Consider the following 18,457-nt stretch of genomic DNA (forward strand, 5'->3'; position numbering starts at 1 on the left):
ATCTAAGTTGGGTCTTGTCGTTTTAGCTTCATTGCTGCTAGTCAGAAATCCTTGCAGCTAAAATATTCCAGGTTTTGGTTCTCGTTGGAGCTACTAATAGCTTTGATTCCTTATACCCCAGATCATCAAAACACTTCAAACAGGGAAAACTGTTACTCTTTGGTGTTAAATTATCATATGCCTTTGGCACATTACTTTTATTTATAAGGTGGTTGTCAGATTAAATGTAATAGTAGATGGCCCATTACCTTTTATTTATTTATATCAGTACATGGGACATTATTTAATTGAAAGTTTCTAAAATTTTCTTCCATTTTAGGTTGAATGACATCAATCTGGAAGGATGCTCTCTGTTGATGTTTATATATGTATATATATATATATATGCCTAAAATTATAAATTATCCTTTCCTGGGAATGCCTAAAATTAAACTACTGTCGTTGCTTCTCTGCAGTCTTAGACTAATGTGGTGGACTTGTTATATTTTTTATTCAAATTAATGGAAATGGCACGAAGAAAATTTAAAATTTTTTGGAGAGATTTTCTTTTCTTTTTTTGAGTGCCAGGATAGACATCAAAATGTTAAAATTGCACCTCATTTCATTAATTTTACTCACCAAATCTCATTTTTCAAACTTAACATAAAATACGTGTTCTCCATCTTCTATTATCACCTAGTTAAGATTATGAGTTTTAAATCTCAGTATTTTTCTCTTTATCATCATGTACTTTTGAATTTATGATCATAGAATCTCAATTGCCACAAAAAAAAAAAAAAAAGGATAGAAGATTCATAGTTGCTCAAACAATGAGAATATTTATACTACAGATGTATTATAGATATTTAATGGCTCTATTAACGATAGATTAGTTTTTTATATTGTTCGGACCACAATGGGCAAAATGATAGTTTAAGATGACAGTGTTCAATATTAGGCATAACCATAAAGGTTAATTTACAATTTACCCTATGGATGGATTAGCCTACACTGAATGGATGCTAAAAAAAAAACAAAGAATTCCCCTTTCATTACCTACAAAATTATCCATCCTTTGCTCGATCAACCACAACTTCCTTACCCTGTAATAAATTTTCGATCATTAGGATCATTAACCCAATCAGTATTTAAGTACCTTTTTAGCCTAAGATCAGATCCCTTAGAATTATACATATAATAGTTCTTGCCTCGAAGATAGCATTCCATCAATGGGAGTGATTCTTGGTTTACTTTGGCATTTAATAAACGCATTGGATAAAATCTATCTATCCATGAAGATAAAGACGGAGACAACTTCAAGCTTTTATCTATCGGAATATCTAAAGGTAAATCGGTTTAAAAGAAATAACATCAAAAACACAATACCACATGAATATTTTTTTCATTCTCCCCTTGCCACATTTCTTTAGGCCTTTTACAATCCACTCCACCCTTGTATGCTTAATATCTTCCATTAATGGAAGCATATGTTACCTTATCATCAATGTGGAAAGGTGAGCTGAAGGGCTTGAACATTCCCCTGATTTAGATGTGCTGAATGGTATAATGGAACAAAATCTTAAACATACCGTATAAGATTACAACAGACAAAAGGAAAGAAGAAATTTTAACATCACTCATCCCTCCTATTGACAAAAAAGAAAAGAAAAAAAAATCGATAATAAAAAAAAATCACTCATCTCTTGCATTGCATACACAAGAAACATGTACAAATGGCAGTAATCTGTGGAAGAAGAAACGACTTCTGTACAAATTGCTATCTGATAACCTTCAGTTTGTTCTGCAAGCTACAGATAAATGGGAGATATCTTCTGCTGATTCATACCGTTGGGCTGTATCAAAACAGAGTCAATGCAGAGACCCCCTTTAGTGTGTGTGCAATCAATCTGAGTCATGGAGAATTTGAGATTCATCGGCGAATAAGAGTCCTTTACTACAAAATCACCTACATGGTAATGAATCCACTCCCCAGGCTCATCTAAATAACACTTGGACTGTGCATTCTGACCATCTGAAGTTGATAGCTGAAACCGCACGGGCTTTATATCCCACCCATGAATGTGTTCAGGGTTACAAATCCGTCGACCGAGTCGCCTGGAGGCTCTTCCCAGATGAAGCCGGAAGAATAAGTTATATGTACCTTCAGGAAAGCAGAAGTCAATCTCTCCCCTTGCCTCAAGCCACCAGATCTGCTGGAGGTATGCAACCGTGCGGAACCTGCAAGAACATGAGTTTAAGCTTGCACATTATTTCTCTTATCTACAAGACATTGTTGGACCATACCATGATATGATATAATTGAAACTTAAAATAGAGAATACAGATTATATTAATCTGTAACTCTCTCTTTTTTCAGTTAAAACATCAGTAAGTTGGCCTCCAATTATTCGGCAAATTGATATCTTTCTTAATGAATTAACAACGACATCATTAAGCATGCAATCAAATCTGATTGAAATGCCTCAATATAGTCCATCTTCAAGTATTTCGTGATTTCTACTGAAGAGGGACTTGTGCCAATGTTCTTGTAGATGCATGCACTTATAATAGTCATTTTACCAATACAGACAGACTCGCACAAATAACAATGATAGTCAAAATCAAGAATCTTTCTTAGTAGCACTAACAGTTTAGTTATCCAACCCTTTTTCCCAGGATGATCATTTAAGTTGAAAATGCAAAACTCGCAGCAGTTATTTAATAGAAAAGTAAGGTACTTTGCAAACCTCTTCATCATAATAGAATGACAAGTTGCAAATGTACAAATAAATATGACTCAAAAGAACAGTTCTAAAAGCAAGCCTGCCAAAGCACACCCTGTTATACAACTTTTGAAAGGACAACAAACATAATGAAGGACAGCACTCTAAATGAGTATGCATTCAGAAGCCTACCTAGACAGTCCAATCTAGGCTCACAACTGCATGTTAGCAAAATGTTGAGAAGACCAATAAACGCACATGGCATATTGGCATATCATGATAGTTGAAAATTATGCAGGAATCAGAATCATCCTTTTGGAAAATATAATTAAAAAAAAGAAATAGAACACAGTACCTTCACAAGTTCTGCTCATTTTCTTACCATATGTAAATATTGCGTCTTTTTGGAATAGATAAGAAGCTTAATGTAACATAAATTCATTACCATACCCAACTTATCAAGAATTCAAGAATCGGCATATTTGCACCCATAGCACATAGTATGCCACATTTCATATTAGTGTCCATGCTTCATAGGACAAAGCATTGGAAAAGGAAAAATGGAAGAAAAAAATTAGCTCTGCAATAACTGTGGGGGCTTTTTTTGCATACATAATGCTCTTAAATACTTATACACATGAACAATTGGTATTCTATATATAACACTATATGTGGAAAATGACAGTTTCGAGGCATACAAGCACTTCCAAAGTTTCTTGAGGGAAATTAATGTGATATCCAAAACCTTGAATATAAATTCATGCAAAAAAAGTGCTTTAAGGGATATAAAGCAGAAAATTCATGGAAATATAAAAGCAGCCAGCTCTTGCAGGCTAGAAAATTGTGTTCTTTTCTTAAAAGAGGGAGAAAAAGAGAAAAGCTCCCCCTCTAAGGTGGTAAAGAACTAACCAAGGCAAACTACAAAGAACATCTATTGTAGCAGAAAACACAATCAAGTTGCTATAATTGTACAAGTTTGCAAATGGAACCAATTTGAAATGCAACCACTCCGAGAAGCTTCCAAGTTTTTCAAAAAATAAGAAAAAAAGAAGCAAACCTCATAGACATAATTTCAAATTGAGAGAAAGGCATAGATGCTCAAATTACGAAAAAACTAACCACCAAGAATCATTAATAGGAATGCCCAATTTATAGATCTTGTACCACTGACAAACTACTGAAGAAACTCATCTTGTCCCATGATCATTGCCTGCTTATATGGTAGAAATAGCTACAAGATAGTATACTACTAGACAGAGCAAACTGATTTTTAAAGAAGAAATAGACAGCGGACTTGATACCTGGATTCTTCAGTTGGAATGTACTTCCAATATCTCCTGTCATCAATTCCCGTGATTGACAGCGCCTTTGAAGAGAATGACATGCAAATCCCACCCCTCTTCTTCTCTAGCCAGAATTCCTACACCATCAATCCACCAAATTACCACTCATTAAGATAAACAATTCACAAAAACAGAAACCCCCAAACCGCATATACAACAACAACAACACAAAAAAGCAACTTTAATGAAGGACCTATCTCAAAATACGATCTTTTCCCTTAAAAAACACTCCCCACATACCCTAAATCCCCCGTCGAAGGGGTTCCGGCGACAAAGCCGAGCATAAATGTCCTTCTTGGTAAGAATCCGCTTGCAATCCTCTTCTCCCAACGCCTTCTCCAACAAGTAGGCATAGTTCCTCGGCAGCTTCGCCTCCCACACGAAATCCGCCGACGCCGCCCCCCGGAACTCCCGGCTCAGCCGCGCCAACCGGCAAATCTCCGGCGGATCGAGATGCATCAATACCTCCGCCACGCAGCTCTCCGGCAAGTCCCCCATCGCCGTCCTCCGACCTCGGGCGACCACTTCCGGCCCGAGCGACCTGGAAGAAACCCCTGCCCCCATAGAAGCGCGAAAACCGTACGCCCTACGCCTAAGCCCTTGCCCTAACGATGCCGGCGGAGAGAGAGGGATTTGGAGGCGAGGAGGAGGGCAAATCGGGAATTCTTGGAGGAAGGGGGGATGTTAAGGAAGAAGAGGAGCAGGAGGAGGAGGAGGAGACGAAGACTGCCACCACCACCCATTGGAGAAGCGCGGGAACGCCGTTGGAGCGGTTAAGGGGGGTTACGCCTTGGGTCGGATAAGTTTGTGGATAGAGGAAAGGCGGGGCGGAATAAGTGGGTGGATTTTATCCTAAATTCGAGTGGGTAGGCAGTGGACGGTCGAATAGTGCCGGCGAATAAGCTGAGCTGATAGGCGTCAGTGGATTCGGGGAGATGGATTAGGTGGTGCTCCAAAAAGTAGAGGGGGTGGTCGAATGGGCGGCTAAAGTCGAGGGGCTTCTTTGCATATCTGCCACTCAAAAGTCAAAAGTTCTGGAATATCTTAGCTAATTCATATATTCTTATTCTTTATAAATATATTCCAGTATTATACAATTCAACAATGGAGGGCTTATTCCTGAATTATTATTATTCTTATTTTTATTCAACTCACCACTCCCCTCTCGTTCTAATTAAAGTAAAGTAACTCGCTAATTATAACTTAAAAATACTGAATAAAGTAAAGTCAACAGTTACTTATCCAATATTGCGACGTAAATTCTATCGATAAGTAGAATATCTTATGGAGCGGATAGAGGTAAGAGTAAACATTGTGTATTATTATTATTATTATTATTATTATTCAAGTTATTATACTGTCGTATAAGATATCCGGGCAGATATAGTAGCAGCTACAAGGAGAAATAAAATAAGTTGCCAAGATATATTATATCCAAATTAAGCGAGAAAACAAATAAAGAATAAGAAGAAGAAGAAGAAGAAGAAGAAGAGAAGCTTGCTCTTATTCATGGTGCGGATAAAATCGATATCATGCTTGATTTGCGGTTATCCTTATCTGCATAGGATCCTGATAAGACTTTATTCATGACATTTGACCAACTGTAGGGAGCTATTCAGAACTTGGGAAAGAGACGGATAGAGAAAGAAGAAAGGCATCAACTTGCACTTAAACTTGTGGCATTAATCCACTCCACGTAGGTTGGTTTTGTTCCTCTCTATCTTCTATCGATTGCTTTACTCTCACGGAATACTTTATATAATCATAAAATAAAAAAGAGAAATTTACATATAACACCCTATTTTTTTAATAAAATTATGATTTATATCCTAAAATTTTACTATTTACAAATTGAACCGTATAATTTAGTGAATATATATAAAAAATATCCTACCGTTAGATCAAATAGTTAAGCTGGATTAAATTAACTATACTAAAAAAGTATTTTAGAAATAAGTGTATTTTAGTTATTTTAAAAATAAAATATCTCTATTTAACGGAATATTTTCACGGTGTTAGTCAAAATCTAACTCAGGATATTTTCTACACATATTTCACTAAATTATAAAGCTCGATTTATAAATAGTAAAAATATATGATATAAATCATAATAAAAACAAGGGCGAAAAATATCTAAGTAACTATCTTACTCTCAGCTTTTCTTTCTATATTTCCTCTTAAATAAGAGTCAAATAGTTCATAGAAAATATATCAATTAATTATATACAAAAAGCATTACAGATAACTAATGGAAGAGAGGTTTTAGTGTATAAACTATATGTAATTAAAATATAGATGTCATGGTCATATATGTAGGTTGGTTGGCAGACAAAGAGAGGAGCTAATGTCATTTTATGTGAGTGAAGAGGTTGGATTGGATAGTTCTTTCTTTTGAATGAATCAAGAATTCAGGATATTTATCTAGGTATGAGAATTGGTATAAGGATTGAGATATAATTAACATTGACCACTGTAGAGGAAAGAAATTAAAAGAAAGAAAGAAAAATCATTCAATTCAATCATCTCTTCCATTTGATATCCAAGTGGTCTAAAACAACTAAGAAAGCAAATAAAGTAAGAGATTGTTCAATTATAATGCCATTTTAAACATCATATCAATGTACATCCAATAATTAATTATATTAGCTAATAAGATAGTAGTTGATGGCCTTTTCTTGCACCAAATAAACTCATCAATTGCTCTAAATACTCACACTAATTAGCTAAGATAATAGGTCTATTTGTTTTCTTTCTTTCTTTCACATCTCTACTTTCCACCTATCACTAGAAAGAGTTAAGTAAACACAATTAATCAACAGCACAGAAGAACATTTAAAATTTCCAAGAATCTGCCAACAGTATAGCTGAGGAGCAAAAGAATCCAACTGATAGAGTGGATCTGAGTCAGCAATGGATCCATCCACCATTACTTTATCTATTGGCAAAAACACATCAAGACAAGTAAGAGGAGAAGTGTGAGTAGTTTATTCTTCATAAGTACTTGCTTTGAAGCTAGAAGATGTTGAAGAATAGTTATCATTAAGATGCCTAAGATATGATTCATCATTAAATAATTCCCTTATAATTCAAATCTTTATCAAGATTCAAATCTATTATTGATAACTACCACCATGACAAACTTGTGGGAATGGTAGTGATGGGACTACTGATGGATGAAGCTAGCATGCAAATGGGAGAAAGGATTGAAAGATCATTGTCACATTATCTAATTATTTGTTGTTAGCTAGTGTTGTGGGGGTTTTACTCACAAAGATGTTATCTCATTTGGGTTAGGGATAAATTCTCTCTCATTCTTAACATTGCCCAAAAACTTGTAATCCTTGCACTCCACTACCTTTTATCTACCACAAATTTATAATTAAATTTGTCAATAGGCTTTCTGGTTAGAGAAGCTCACCGACTATTCTAAAAGGTTTTTAAATAACATCATATTTCCCGCACACTTGTAGGCTTAATGGACTTAATGATATTCGTACTTGGGACATCCATCCGCTCTTTTATTATATTAACTGATCAACTATTTTACAAGCTTACACCCTCTATTAAAAAATAAAAATAAAAATAAAAATAAAGAATTCTTGTGAATTCTATCAACGGTGCATTTGCACGCTTGCCCCTAAGAACACTATCATTTTCATATATATTATGTTTTTATTCCTGCCACGTAAGGTATCCTACTCATCTATAGCATTTATAAAAAACATTCGAAAAGACTTATAATACTATTCATATTGCAAAGTGACCTCTTTGACAATGAGAGTAATATTGCAAACATTTTTGATGTTATCATATTATACACTGGGAGAAGATTGAAAATGATACCTCAATATCCATAGAATATTATTACTTTTAATAAATGGTGACTTCTAATCTTCCTCATCTACTCTTTAGTCCACATGAAATTCAACAAGTGAGCTTGCATAAGGTAGGTACAAAAGTTTCATGGGCCAGTCCATTGTTCAGATCTTGGCTTGGCCTAGATAACAGTTTTCAGGTCAAGTCGGCCCAACAAACCCTAGAACAATTTGAGCATCAAGGAGACACTAAGTTCAGTAACTAGAGCAAGCACTCTGAATTCAGTATAACACTACTCCAATTGGGTTTCTACATCTACTCTTTTATTATATTAACTGATCAATTATTCTACAAACTTAAACTGTCACTCTCTCTTAAAAAATAAAAATAAAATTAAAATTAAAATAAAGAATTCTTGTGAATTCTATCAACGGTGTATTTGCACGCTTGCCCCTAAAAACACTATCATTTTCATATATATTATGTTTTTATTCCTGCCACGTAGAGTATCCTACTCATCTATAGCATTTATAAAAAACATTCGAAAAGATCTACAATACTATTCATATTGCAAAGTGACCTCTTTGACAATGAGAGTAAGATTGCAAACATTTTTGACATTGTCATATTATACACTGGCAGAAGATTGAAAATGATACCTAAATATCTATAGAATATTATTTTGCTCTGCATCATACCAATTACTTTTAATAAATGGTGACTTCTAATCTTCTTCATCTACTCTTTAGTCAACATGAAATTCAACAAGTGAGCTTGCATAAGGTAGGTTGAGAAGTTTCATGGGCCAGTCCATTGTTCAGACCTTGGCTCGGCCTAGATAACAGTTTCTGGGTCGATCCGGCCCAACAAACCCTAGAAAAATTTGAGCATCAAGGGGACACTAAAACTAGAGCAAGCACTCTGAATTCAGTATAACACTACTCCAATTGGGTTTCTACATGGACTTTAAACACAAGTTTTTTTATAAAAAAAAAAGAAAAAATTGGGGGACTAGACCCCCAATTAGACTTTCAGAGATGGATAGAGCACAATCCATCTTCTCTAGAAATCTTTCAGAGAAATAAGAACATTAGAGGTAGAAACCTTCCATTTGAATTTTTTTTCTTATTTCTCTCCTTCTAAATCAACCACTAGGCCAAGGAGATAAGCATATCCCAAGCTGGTCTTACATTAATATTAACATGTATCTTCCTCTAATCTGTCCAATAATCCTTAAGAGAAGCCGAGAAAAAAAGAAGATCGACCGAGAGAGAACTTGATGGTTTGCGAAACTCAATTATGATACATCTAATAAGTAGTAATATCAGAGCTGATATGATGTATTTGTTAGCTATCATACAATTCAAGCAACACTATGCATGGCTAAAGCCGTTTATACCGGCAAATTCAAACACTGAACTTTTCAAAGGTTATGCATGCATGATGCATGTTTCCCTTTGCAATAATTTATTTGAAAATAAGCATCTTTGAGAGGGAATGTATCTCAAATTGATGGGCATATGGCAATACATTTACTTACAAGCTGAAGTATACATTTGCCCAAATTTTATTTTCAAACCGAGGTGAGGATATCAAATGCTATACAATATACATGGATATATTCTGTACCTTGTGAAGTAGCATATAAACAATATAGAATCCAAGCACAATATATTACTACAAACTTGCTATCAGAACCATATCGTGAAGTTCTCTGTCATATAAACTGATGTCGGCTTTACCACCCCTTACTGTGCTTACATGAAATACTCTACCTGCCAAAAGAAGATCATTCTAAGGTTCATGCATCAATTTCCTGTTTGAGATCTAACACATGAAGTTCAGAAGTACTTACATTGAAGGTCATTTTGCTTGCAGCTTCCCTGGACATTATCTAGCTAGGCCCGAATACCTCATATTTGCACACCGGGCATGTCTGGTTTAGCGATAAAGTTGATAAGTTATTGACTCATCCACTAACGGATAGAGTATAAAGAATTCATCCAAGTATTCTATAATTCTAGATCTACAGTCACAAAATACAGTATTTAGGGTTGTACTTAATAATCATTGACGACCTGTGTACTGTTTCATTGATAAGTTTGTATAAAAATGAGAAAAATTATATAGATGAGAATAAATATAATGCTTATGGTTAAAATGTCTTAGCATTGGTGAAAATTTAATTAAGAACGAATGTAATTTAGATGAGAACTTTGAGATGAATGATGTGACGTTACAAGATAAATCTCAGATTCACAGAGAACTTGATCGCAAATGAGGCAAAATGGTGGAAAAAGATAAAGGAACCCCAAAATTACAGACATAAGATCTAATTCATGTGGTGTGCTACAAATATATAGTTTGTCAGGCATTTCCAAGTATACTGCTTCTATTTTGTTAAATGGATGCAGAATTTGTTGGTTTCCAGTCCTGCAGAGGTTATGTTTTTGTGTCAGTCAAGATATAGGGTTTTGTAACCTAAAAATGTAGCAGGAACAAACAATGAGATTACAAGTTAGTCGAATATCGCTTCAACTTCTGCTGGACAAAGTCTAAAATTAGTACCGAAGTCGAGAACGGAATCGAGACAGAATCTTTTTAATTGTCTAAGGAAGTAATCTTCTAAATAAATAATAATATTACCAGCAACTTCAAGTAACCAAAGAATTTTCTAAACAGATCAATTGTTTCTTCAATCTATACAAGCATGAACAGTTCACTTCAGAAGACCAATGAATTAAATAAGTGAAGTTTGCAGAGAAGATCATACTGTAGAAGGTTTACAAAGAACAGCACTATTACCATTCTAAATGAGTTTTACCTTCTTATCCTTGAACCACCGAGTTATACAAGCTGCATGATAATAATGCTCACATGGCAAATTAATCAACTTTTCTCCTTTTCTGAAAGCTGATAGGCAGATGACACATCTACATGCAGAGGAGAGATAAAAAGACCCTTTATCTAAAGGATGAAGAAAATTAGCAGCAACATAAGCACTTGGAACTTATTTTGTTGAGCATTTAACTTGGCTTCTTCGGTATTTTCTTTTCATATCAAGAACAGGCTATTATATAGGATTATGGAATAAGAAAATGACTATTTTTGTCGAGCATTTGCAAGACCAGTTTTAAGTGTAGAGGCTTCTATGTCAACTAGTTTCAGTCAAAATAAGATTTAACAGTGATTAAATCATATTTCATCATAAATAGTTGAACTTTAGATGACATACATAAATCAACTGAACAAAGGTACTGTTGTCTATCATGCAGTAGCCTACATTGCTAATAAAATAAATAAATAGATATATCTGAACAAAGTAGCATACTCTTCATGATTCTCTTCCCCTGATGAGAAGTCTGGATTGTACTTTGAAGTATGCAAATAGGAGATAATCTCATCAGATAAACCTCTGCTTTCAGTTCCAATTTCTTCTCCTAATGATTGCAATTGCTAAATACAGGAAAAGAAAAATAATTTAGATGAGAGGCATACATAATATGCTATTTACATTTAAATAATCAAATGATGTAACTAGAAAAGTAGAGAACATTGATTCAATAATCTTCCTAGAGACAAATGTTGTCTGTCACTTGCTGGCCCAAATTATAAAGTGCCAACAGTAAATTCACATTACCACAAACAAGTATCAAGAGTCCAGAGTGCTCTACCTTCAACCTCAAAAAACATTTGCTTTCTCTATATCAGTGCCTCTATGAAATAAATGAACTCTTTTTAATTTCTCATCAAAGAAAAGCGCCATATCAGCCATGGCAAGGCTGCTATTAATAGGTCTGGTTATACACGGTATGGTTGAGCTCCAACAAATATAACTTCCACAATGAAGCATGAATTTTTTTTGAGAATGAGAATACCATGATAAAAATAGAAAGATACTAAAATGAGATATAGAAAAGAGATAAATATTTTCTTCCCCGGTTATTGTATATTAGTTATGTTAGATTACTGGTTGACCCAAAACTTAAGCTGTTAGTAATGAATCAACAATGTATATTATATCTTTAATAGAAAATTCGAACAGTTTTTAAGTTCAACACAAATACAAACAGTGAGAGCTGATGATTGATAGGATATTATTTCATGTTTGAGATAAGATCACTTGTACTATGCTTCTCATGCACGTTAAATGCACCTCATATGTCATATTATCCGGTTCAATGTTGTCTTCCTCTGTCACCTACACATCAGCAACCACATACTCGACTTCAGATATGCAGAGCTGGGGCGAACAAAGGCATGCAGAATCTATTACAGAAATGAAGAGAAAAGCATAATTTACCTCTGAGTAATTGTTGGTAGAGTTGGATTCACTAACTGGTTGGGAAGATTCGACGGATGCTATATCTAACATAAATCATTGTTTGAATATAATAATTAGCGTAAAAGAAGAATTTCACGATCATAAATATTATGTAGATGTACAGAATTCGGTCATTAGATGGTAATTATTTATTAGCAAAAGGAATGGCAACTTTGTAAGAGAAGAACATGTAAGCAAATATTCCTTTTTAGGCTTAGGCTATCCATGTTGCGGCATTGAGAGTAAAAAGTGTGTTCCTTTCTACATGCATTGATTTCAGGCATTTCACAACAATAGCTAATCTGACGCAGGATGATTTTAAACACACAAATGACCTAAGCCGATAGGCTAGTAAAAATCCTGTATATAAAAACATAGGCAAATTAATCAAATAATGATCTTCAGAGTACCTACAGAAAACTACGTGTTATATAAGCAGACCACAAAAATTCAATCAGAAAACAAATCTAGTAAATATGTGATAGCACGATGGATATCAAGGTAATAGGGATGAAAAAACCAGTAAACAACAAAACAATATGATAGCAATTCCTATTCAACTTCCAGAATGAAGTTACCAATTGGCTAACCAACAGTGAAGAAGCTCCAAAGTTCTGATAATCATATCTATAATCCTTTACTGTTGCACAATTGATCCTCTAACATGAAAATTGGCAACCAAAAATGGAAGTTCGATTTTCAGATAGGAAATAAAATTTGATCCTATCTGCAACTTGAGCAGAAAATCATTACATGCAATCTGATTTGGAAATTCAGATAGAAATCTGAAAGCAGAGCTTCGGAAGGAGACAGAGGAGAGGGAAAAAAGACACTCAGCAACAAGACAACAAAGGATCACAGAAGGGAGAGGAAAGACTGCTCCAAGACTAGTGAGTAAATACAGGCTTCATGCTCGAAAGTTCCAATTTCAGGTGAAAATAATACATGAAACTATAAGATATGCCTCCAAATGACCTTAGTCACCCAAAAGCCATCTCAAATACAGAATCATAACAATAAAATCATCAATAGTGTTGGAAAGAAATATCGAAATTAGATTTTGTTACTATTGTTATTGATTTGGTTAATCTGTTATTATCTTTTTATTATTTACTTTCTTTGTAGATAGCAGCTCTATCCTAATCTGTTGAATAGATAAGGCTAATTGTAGGAGAGATTATAATCTCATTCTATTTATGTACTCAATTCATCTTAATAAAATATACAATCACCTTGTTCTATTTAATTTTTCCCTTTTACATGGTATCAGAGCTAGAACCCTAGCAACCAAGTTCTATTGCAGCCATACTCTAATCCACCGAAACCTTGAAGATGATCATTCTTCTTCCCAAGGTGTTGATCTATCAGATTCATCAAAGGTAGGGAAAGAAAATCCCCTGCTGACCTCTCCAATCTTTACTTCATCCATCATTTCGATCATTTCAGATTGGTTCTCGTTTCTAAACCCCTCAATGGAGATAACTACTCCGGTTGAAAAAGATCAATGATTCGAGCCTTGGATACAAAAAAGCTCGGATTCATTGATGAGTCTATCTCAGCTCCTTCAGAAGCAGATGATCCTGAAGATCACGCCATTTGGTCAAGATGCAATGACATTATCCATTCTTGGATAGTCAACACCTGTGATCTAGAAATTGCTGACAGTGTGAATTTTTATTTCACTGCCAGAGAAGTTTGGGAGGACCTCGACAATCGATTCTCTTAAGGCAATCTAGCTTGCATCTTTGAGATCTAACGGGACATCGCCCTCCACAAATAGGAAACCACCTCTGTCTCCACCTATTACACCTGATTGAAAACCCTATGGGACAAGCTAGGAATGCATTGTGAAACATCACAATCAGAGCAACAAAAGATAATGTAATTTCTAATAGGTTTGAATGAATCTTACAGTGTTCGCGGACAGATCCTCCTGATGAAACCTTCTCCTTCGGTCCGCAAAGCATACTCCTTCGTTGCTCAAGAGGAGAAACAACGCCATCTAGGAGTTGCTTCCTCCTCCACCGAGAGAAACTCGGTTGCTACCATGGACGTTCGCAAGCTTCATTTGCCAACACTAGGGAAGAAGAGGAGCAATCCTGATTCTAACCACCGATGCAATGGACCCGGTTCTGGAAAGGTGCGACCTGCCTGCACCTATTGTGATGCTGATGGACATTGGGTCCAAAAGTGTTATAAATTACATGCCTACCTCCCTGGCCATCCAAAGGCCAAGTCTAATTCGGGCTCAGGTTTTGTTCAGCACAATTACTCTATAGTCAATTAGGCGAGCTGTGAAGAAGGTGGACCTAACACAACATTTACAGAGGCCCATTATGTTCTATGTCTTGAGTAGATTCATGCATCAACCCAGAAGACATTATATGGAGGCAGCCTTACATGTTGTTCGATATCTAAAGAGTGCCCCAGGTCAAGGTCTGTTCTTTTTGACATTGCGAGCCTACTGTGATTCAGACTGGAAAGGTTGTCCTCTCACTAGATGATTCACTACACGGTACTATGTGTTTCTTGGGTCCTCATTAATTTCATGAAAATTAAAACGGTAGAAAACTATATCATTATCTTCAGTCGAAACGAAATACCGTGCAATAACTGGAGCCTGTTGCGAGTTAACATGGCTTCGGTGCCTATTAGGAGACTTAGGCCTTATTCATCATGGACCTGCTTCCTTATATTCTTTATTTTTCAAGAACAAACGCTTTTCATTGTGTCACAAGTTTTCATATATAGTGTAGAAAAGTTTTCGAATCACAAAGAAAATCCAACATTACAGAGTTGCAAACCTTGTAGGTGTGGAAGACTCGAATTACTAGAGAGGAAAAAATTAATTTCACAAAAAAATTAATATATTATGGGACCATCTTACGAAGGAAATCATTTGGAGAAGTATCAATATGCATATTCTCCAACTCTTGCAACTGCCTAGCTAAAGCTTCATCAGATGCACACCATGTAGGAGGTGCTGCTCTTGAGGAATTCACGCCATTGCTACTTTGGCCATTATCACGATTGGATCGGTGATCCCCACTGTGAGAATTCCCCATCAGTGACTGATGAACAATTTCCTGCAATGGTTCTGAACAAAGTTAACAAAACATGACAAACAAGAAGCAGATAAACAGTATAAGTATATTAATAAAAAATCATGCATCCGTTATTGTGGCCATCTAATAGCTCCTATGTAGCAACAAATTTAACAAATTTAAAGATTTTAAATTAAATAATATGATGACATGTTAATCAGTTGAATGTATGTCTACAGTTGGTGGGTGGAAATAGGTACAATGACAGTGTGATGTTAGAAAAGTGCAATAGCATGTGAACTTATTTAAGGGGTAATATATATCACAAAATTAAAGGCAAATACACCATTAGTCTATTTAAAGTTTTAGACAATTACTATAGAGATCATGATACCTATTACATATTTTAGGATCAGTATATTATTTGTGGGACAATATGTAAAGAGATTATCATCAACCAAACTACAAATTTGATAACAAGAAAATTGGAGTATGTATGGATAGAACAAATCTTTCTGTCACACTTGCAAACAATCAAAGCAAAATCAAGAAACAGAGCATCATAGAAGAAAGAGTGATGTTATCAATTACTCTTTGTGAAATTATAATGCATCGCTGTTAGTTTGACCTCAAACTAGTGAATTCATCACAAGTGAAGTGGTACAACCTCAAATTACAGAAATGTTTTTTGCATCATAGATTTGTAATTTAAGGGATATTAACAGTATTCTCATTTAATTACATCTCAAAGCATACATGAATTGTTAAATGGAGAAAAAGGATCCATGTAATTCATTCCAAATAGTCAGGACTAAAGGCTTGAGCTTGTCGTATAGTATATGGGAATTGGCAAATAGTGAAATACTTTTGTACATGTACTTATAGAAAAAACTTCAATAATTCAGAAAAGTTTCCTAGCTAAAACAATGTCAGATATCAAAATCAAGGACCTCAAAAGAATTCTATATGAAAACCAAAGCAATCAGTTAATTACCATGTTTTTAAGATGATCTGCAATTTATTGACTGAGATCACTAGTTCTTTGAAACATTGATGGCTATGTAAAGTGCGGTAACCTCTGCTAGTCAACATCTACTGGCTTAGTAACTCAAATGCATATGTACATGAGTATCTCAACAATTTTCTTATTTAAACAATGTATTGTTGGCCTAGACCAGTTGGCACAAATCACACTGAGAGCTCACTAACGTGAGTGCACAACTTATTGGTCCATGTTTTAAGACAAAATTGTTGCTTTAGTTATGAGACAGACTCTATAACTATCCCTTACACATGCCTACACAAGTAGAGGCAAGTAAAGGCAGTGAAGTTAGTTAATTATTACTAAAGCTCATGTAGTACATGGGGTAAGCAACATTAGTAAGAAATCTAGGACTTTACGAACCATGACTTCTACCAACTGGCAAGATGGGAAGTTGCTTGTAAATTACAATATACATTAGTAGTTTAGTACGATCTGATAACATTTTGTACAGAAAAACATGAATACCATATGCTAGCATGCTTACAAAAGATCTAATAGATGATGGCTCATCCACGCCAACTTGTACCAAAATCTGTAGCAAGTATCATGGTAGGTGTACAAAAGAGCCTTGACCAGCATAGGCATGATACTTGATGTTCTAATACTTTGTTTGTAATCTCTTTCAAAGATGTAATCAAGCTCACCTGATCTTGGAGAACCTCACCAAGTGCAAGATCATCAAAGTAAAGGTCAAGTCCTTCAAAGCTTTCTACCACCACGTTTGGAGTAGAAGAGTTTACATAGTGCATGCCGTTTTGCTGCTTTCCCCTTTCTCCAGATCTAATTGCCATGACCAGTAAGAAATAATCCACTGACCCTGAAATTCCATCTTCGAAATCAAGTAAATTTAATAATGAATCTTCACATTAGATCTGATATAGATTCCCTAGATATATGAATTAGGCAAATGACATCCATATTGACTAACTTTTGGAAGCGGGCAGTTGCCTTATTAGCACCGTAAAATGAAAACAATAGCTTTGAGATCTCCTAGAGAAAAATAAACATCTATCAGATAGATGCCTATCTTTCTGCTCATGAAAAGTTGATTCTTATATGATTAAACTAGTTTTATGAAGAAATCATCCACGGGCTACTTATCTTGGTGTTTTTACAAGTTAGGAAGATAAAAAAGAAGAGGAAGAATAGATGACAACAGAGCATATCACAAAAGAATTTTTTAATCTTGTATCATATGGATCAAGAAACTCCACATGTCAAGGGGAACATGATGGAGATGGGTGCTTTCCCAAGAACATACCTTGTAGCTTCTTAGAAAAGAACCAAAACTTTTCCATAAGAATTTATAAAGATTTCCATACCAAAAACTAAATAAAAATCCCATGGAATCAACCTGTCTGGCTTCTCAGAGAGGAAGACCCAATGAGGAATAGAGAGCAAAACTTCTAGCTAAACTTTTAATCCCAGCAGAACTCGGAGTCCCAATTCATGCCGATAACTTTTAGATGATTCATATATTCCTTTTCGAATCAAATAGAACAATATGAGAAGACCCTACTTGGGTTCCACTTTTTTAAGATTCTTTCGAGTAAAACTCAGAGGAAAAAGGAAAATAGAGGATTAAAACCAAATCAAGAATCGTACCTTGTTCTTCTTCTTCTTCTTCTTCTTCTTCTTCTTCTTCTTCTTCTTCTTCTTCTTCTTCTTCTTCTTCTTCTTCTTCTTCTTCTTCTTCTTGTCCTTGCACTTCTCACTTTCCCACCACCTTAGTAGCACGGAGGCATCTTTAAAATGAGTTGAAGCAGTGGATTTTGTTTATGTTATAATGCACGTGATGTCGTTAACTCGCGGGCGACGACATAGCCGCCGGGATAACGGTTTAACGCTAACACCGTTGATCTTATTGCAAGAAACCACCTCTCCTTTGCATATTTACAAATCGACTCACCTCTGTCGGACAAAGAGCCAATCCTCTCTGGATACAAAGGTACTAAGGCCTTATCAAGTTTTAGCAAATATACTAAGTCGCCTAGTTTAGACTTTTGTGTATCGCCAAACTATTGTTCCGAACTAAACGCTGCTGAGACATTATTCTAAATTAATCATCTCTGAATACAAAGGCACTAAGGCCTCATCAAGTTTTAGCAAATATACTAAGTCGCCTAATTTAGACTTCAAACCGTGTGCGTCACCAAACTATTATCCCGAACTAAACGCCGCTG

General features: G+C 35.2%; 2 protein-coding genes across 4 annotated transcripts; both read right to left on the bottom strand.

Moving 5' to 3' along the window:
• Positions 1-1,538: 1,538 nt before the first annotated feature.
• Positions 1,539-5,013, bottom strand: LOC140771765 (F-box protein PP2-A13-like). The gene is made up of 3 exons (XM_073113437.1): positions 4,286-5,013; positions 4,004-4,122; positions 1,539-2,217 (listed from the first exon to the last, which is right to left on the bottom strand). The coding sequence occupies exons 1-3, from the start codon at positions 4,607-4,609 to the stop codon at positions 1,788-1,790; spliced, it is 873 nt and encodes a 290-aa protein (XP_072969538.1). The 5' UTR covers positions 4,610-5,013; the 3' UTR covers positions 1,539-1,787.
• A 4,263-nt stretch (positions 5,014-9,276) lies between these two features.
• On the bottom strand, positions 9,277-18,029 carry LOC140769116 (E3 ubiquitin ligase BIG BROTHER-related-like). 3 transcript variants are annotated; one of them, XM_073109683.1, is made up of 9 exons: positions 17,880-18,028; positions 16,919-17,091; positions 15,073-15,271; positions 12,165-12,229; positions 12,018-12,062; positions 11,193-11,317; positions 10,686-10,794; positions 9,717-9,797; positions 9,277-9,636 (listed from the first exon to the last, which is right to left on the bottom strand). In XM_073109683.1, the coding sequence occupies exons 2-8, from the start codon at positions 17,063-17,065 to the stop codon at positions 9,756-9,758; spliced, it is 732 nt and encodes a 243-aa protein (XP_072965784.1). In that variant the 5' UTR covers positions 17,066-17,091; positions 17,880-18,028; the 3' UTR covers positions 9,277-9,636; positions 9,717-9,755. The 3 variants fall into 3 exon arrangements, with proteins under 3 accessions (XP_072965784.1, XP_072965792.1, XP_072965797.1); XM_073109691.1 differs by having other exon boundaries at positions 16,919-17,103; positions 17,880-18,018; XM_073109696.1 differs by lacking the exon at positions 12,018-12,062 and having other exon boundaries at positions 17,880-18,029.
• Between the last annotated feature and the right edge of the window lie 428 nt (positions 18,030-18,457).

This window comes from Typha angustifolia, chromosome 2 (assembly GCF_048772165.1).
Source record: "Typha angustifolia cultivar Huaian chromosome 2, ASM4877216v1, whole genome shotgun sequence".
NCBI lineage: Eukaryota > Viridiplantae > Streptophyta > Magnoliopsida > Poales > Typhaceae > Typha > Typha angustifolia.

What these genes read in the sequence shown, in the direction of transcription:
- LOC140771765 (XM_073113437.1), bottom strand. Translation starts at nt 4,609, where the DNA reads ATGGGGGCAGGGGTTTCTTCCAGGTCGCTCGGGCCGGAAGTGGTCGCC. An exon ending in CCTTCGACGGGGGATTTAGG is followed by an intron (nt 4,123 to 4,285) that starts GTATGTGGGGAG and finishes TTGATGGTGTAG; the next exon opens with GAATTCTGGCTAGAGAAGAA. An exon ending in ATTCCAACTGAAGAATCCAG is followed by an intron (nt 2,218 to 4,003) that starts GTATCAAGTCCG and finishes ATGTTCTTGCAG; the next exon opens with GTTCCGCACGGTTGCATACC.
- LOC140769116 (XM_073109683.1), bottom strand. Translation starts at nt 17,065, where the DNA reads ATGGCAATTAGATCTGGAGAAAGGGGAAAGCAGCAAAACGGCATGCAC. An exon ending in CTACCAACAATTACTCAGAG is followed by an intron (nt 12,063 to 12,164) that starts GTAAATTATGCT and finishes GCTGATGTGTAG; the next exon opens with GTGACAGAGGAAGACAACAT. An exon ending in GGTGGTTCAAGGATAAGAAG is followed by an intron (nt 9,798 to 10,685) that starts GTAAAACTCATT and finishes TCGCTAAACCAG; the next exon opens with ACATGCCCGGTGTGCAAATA.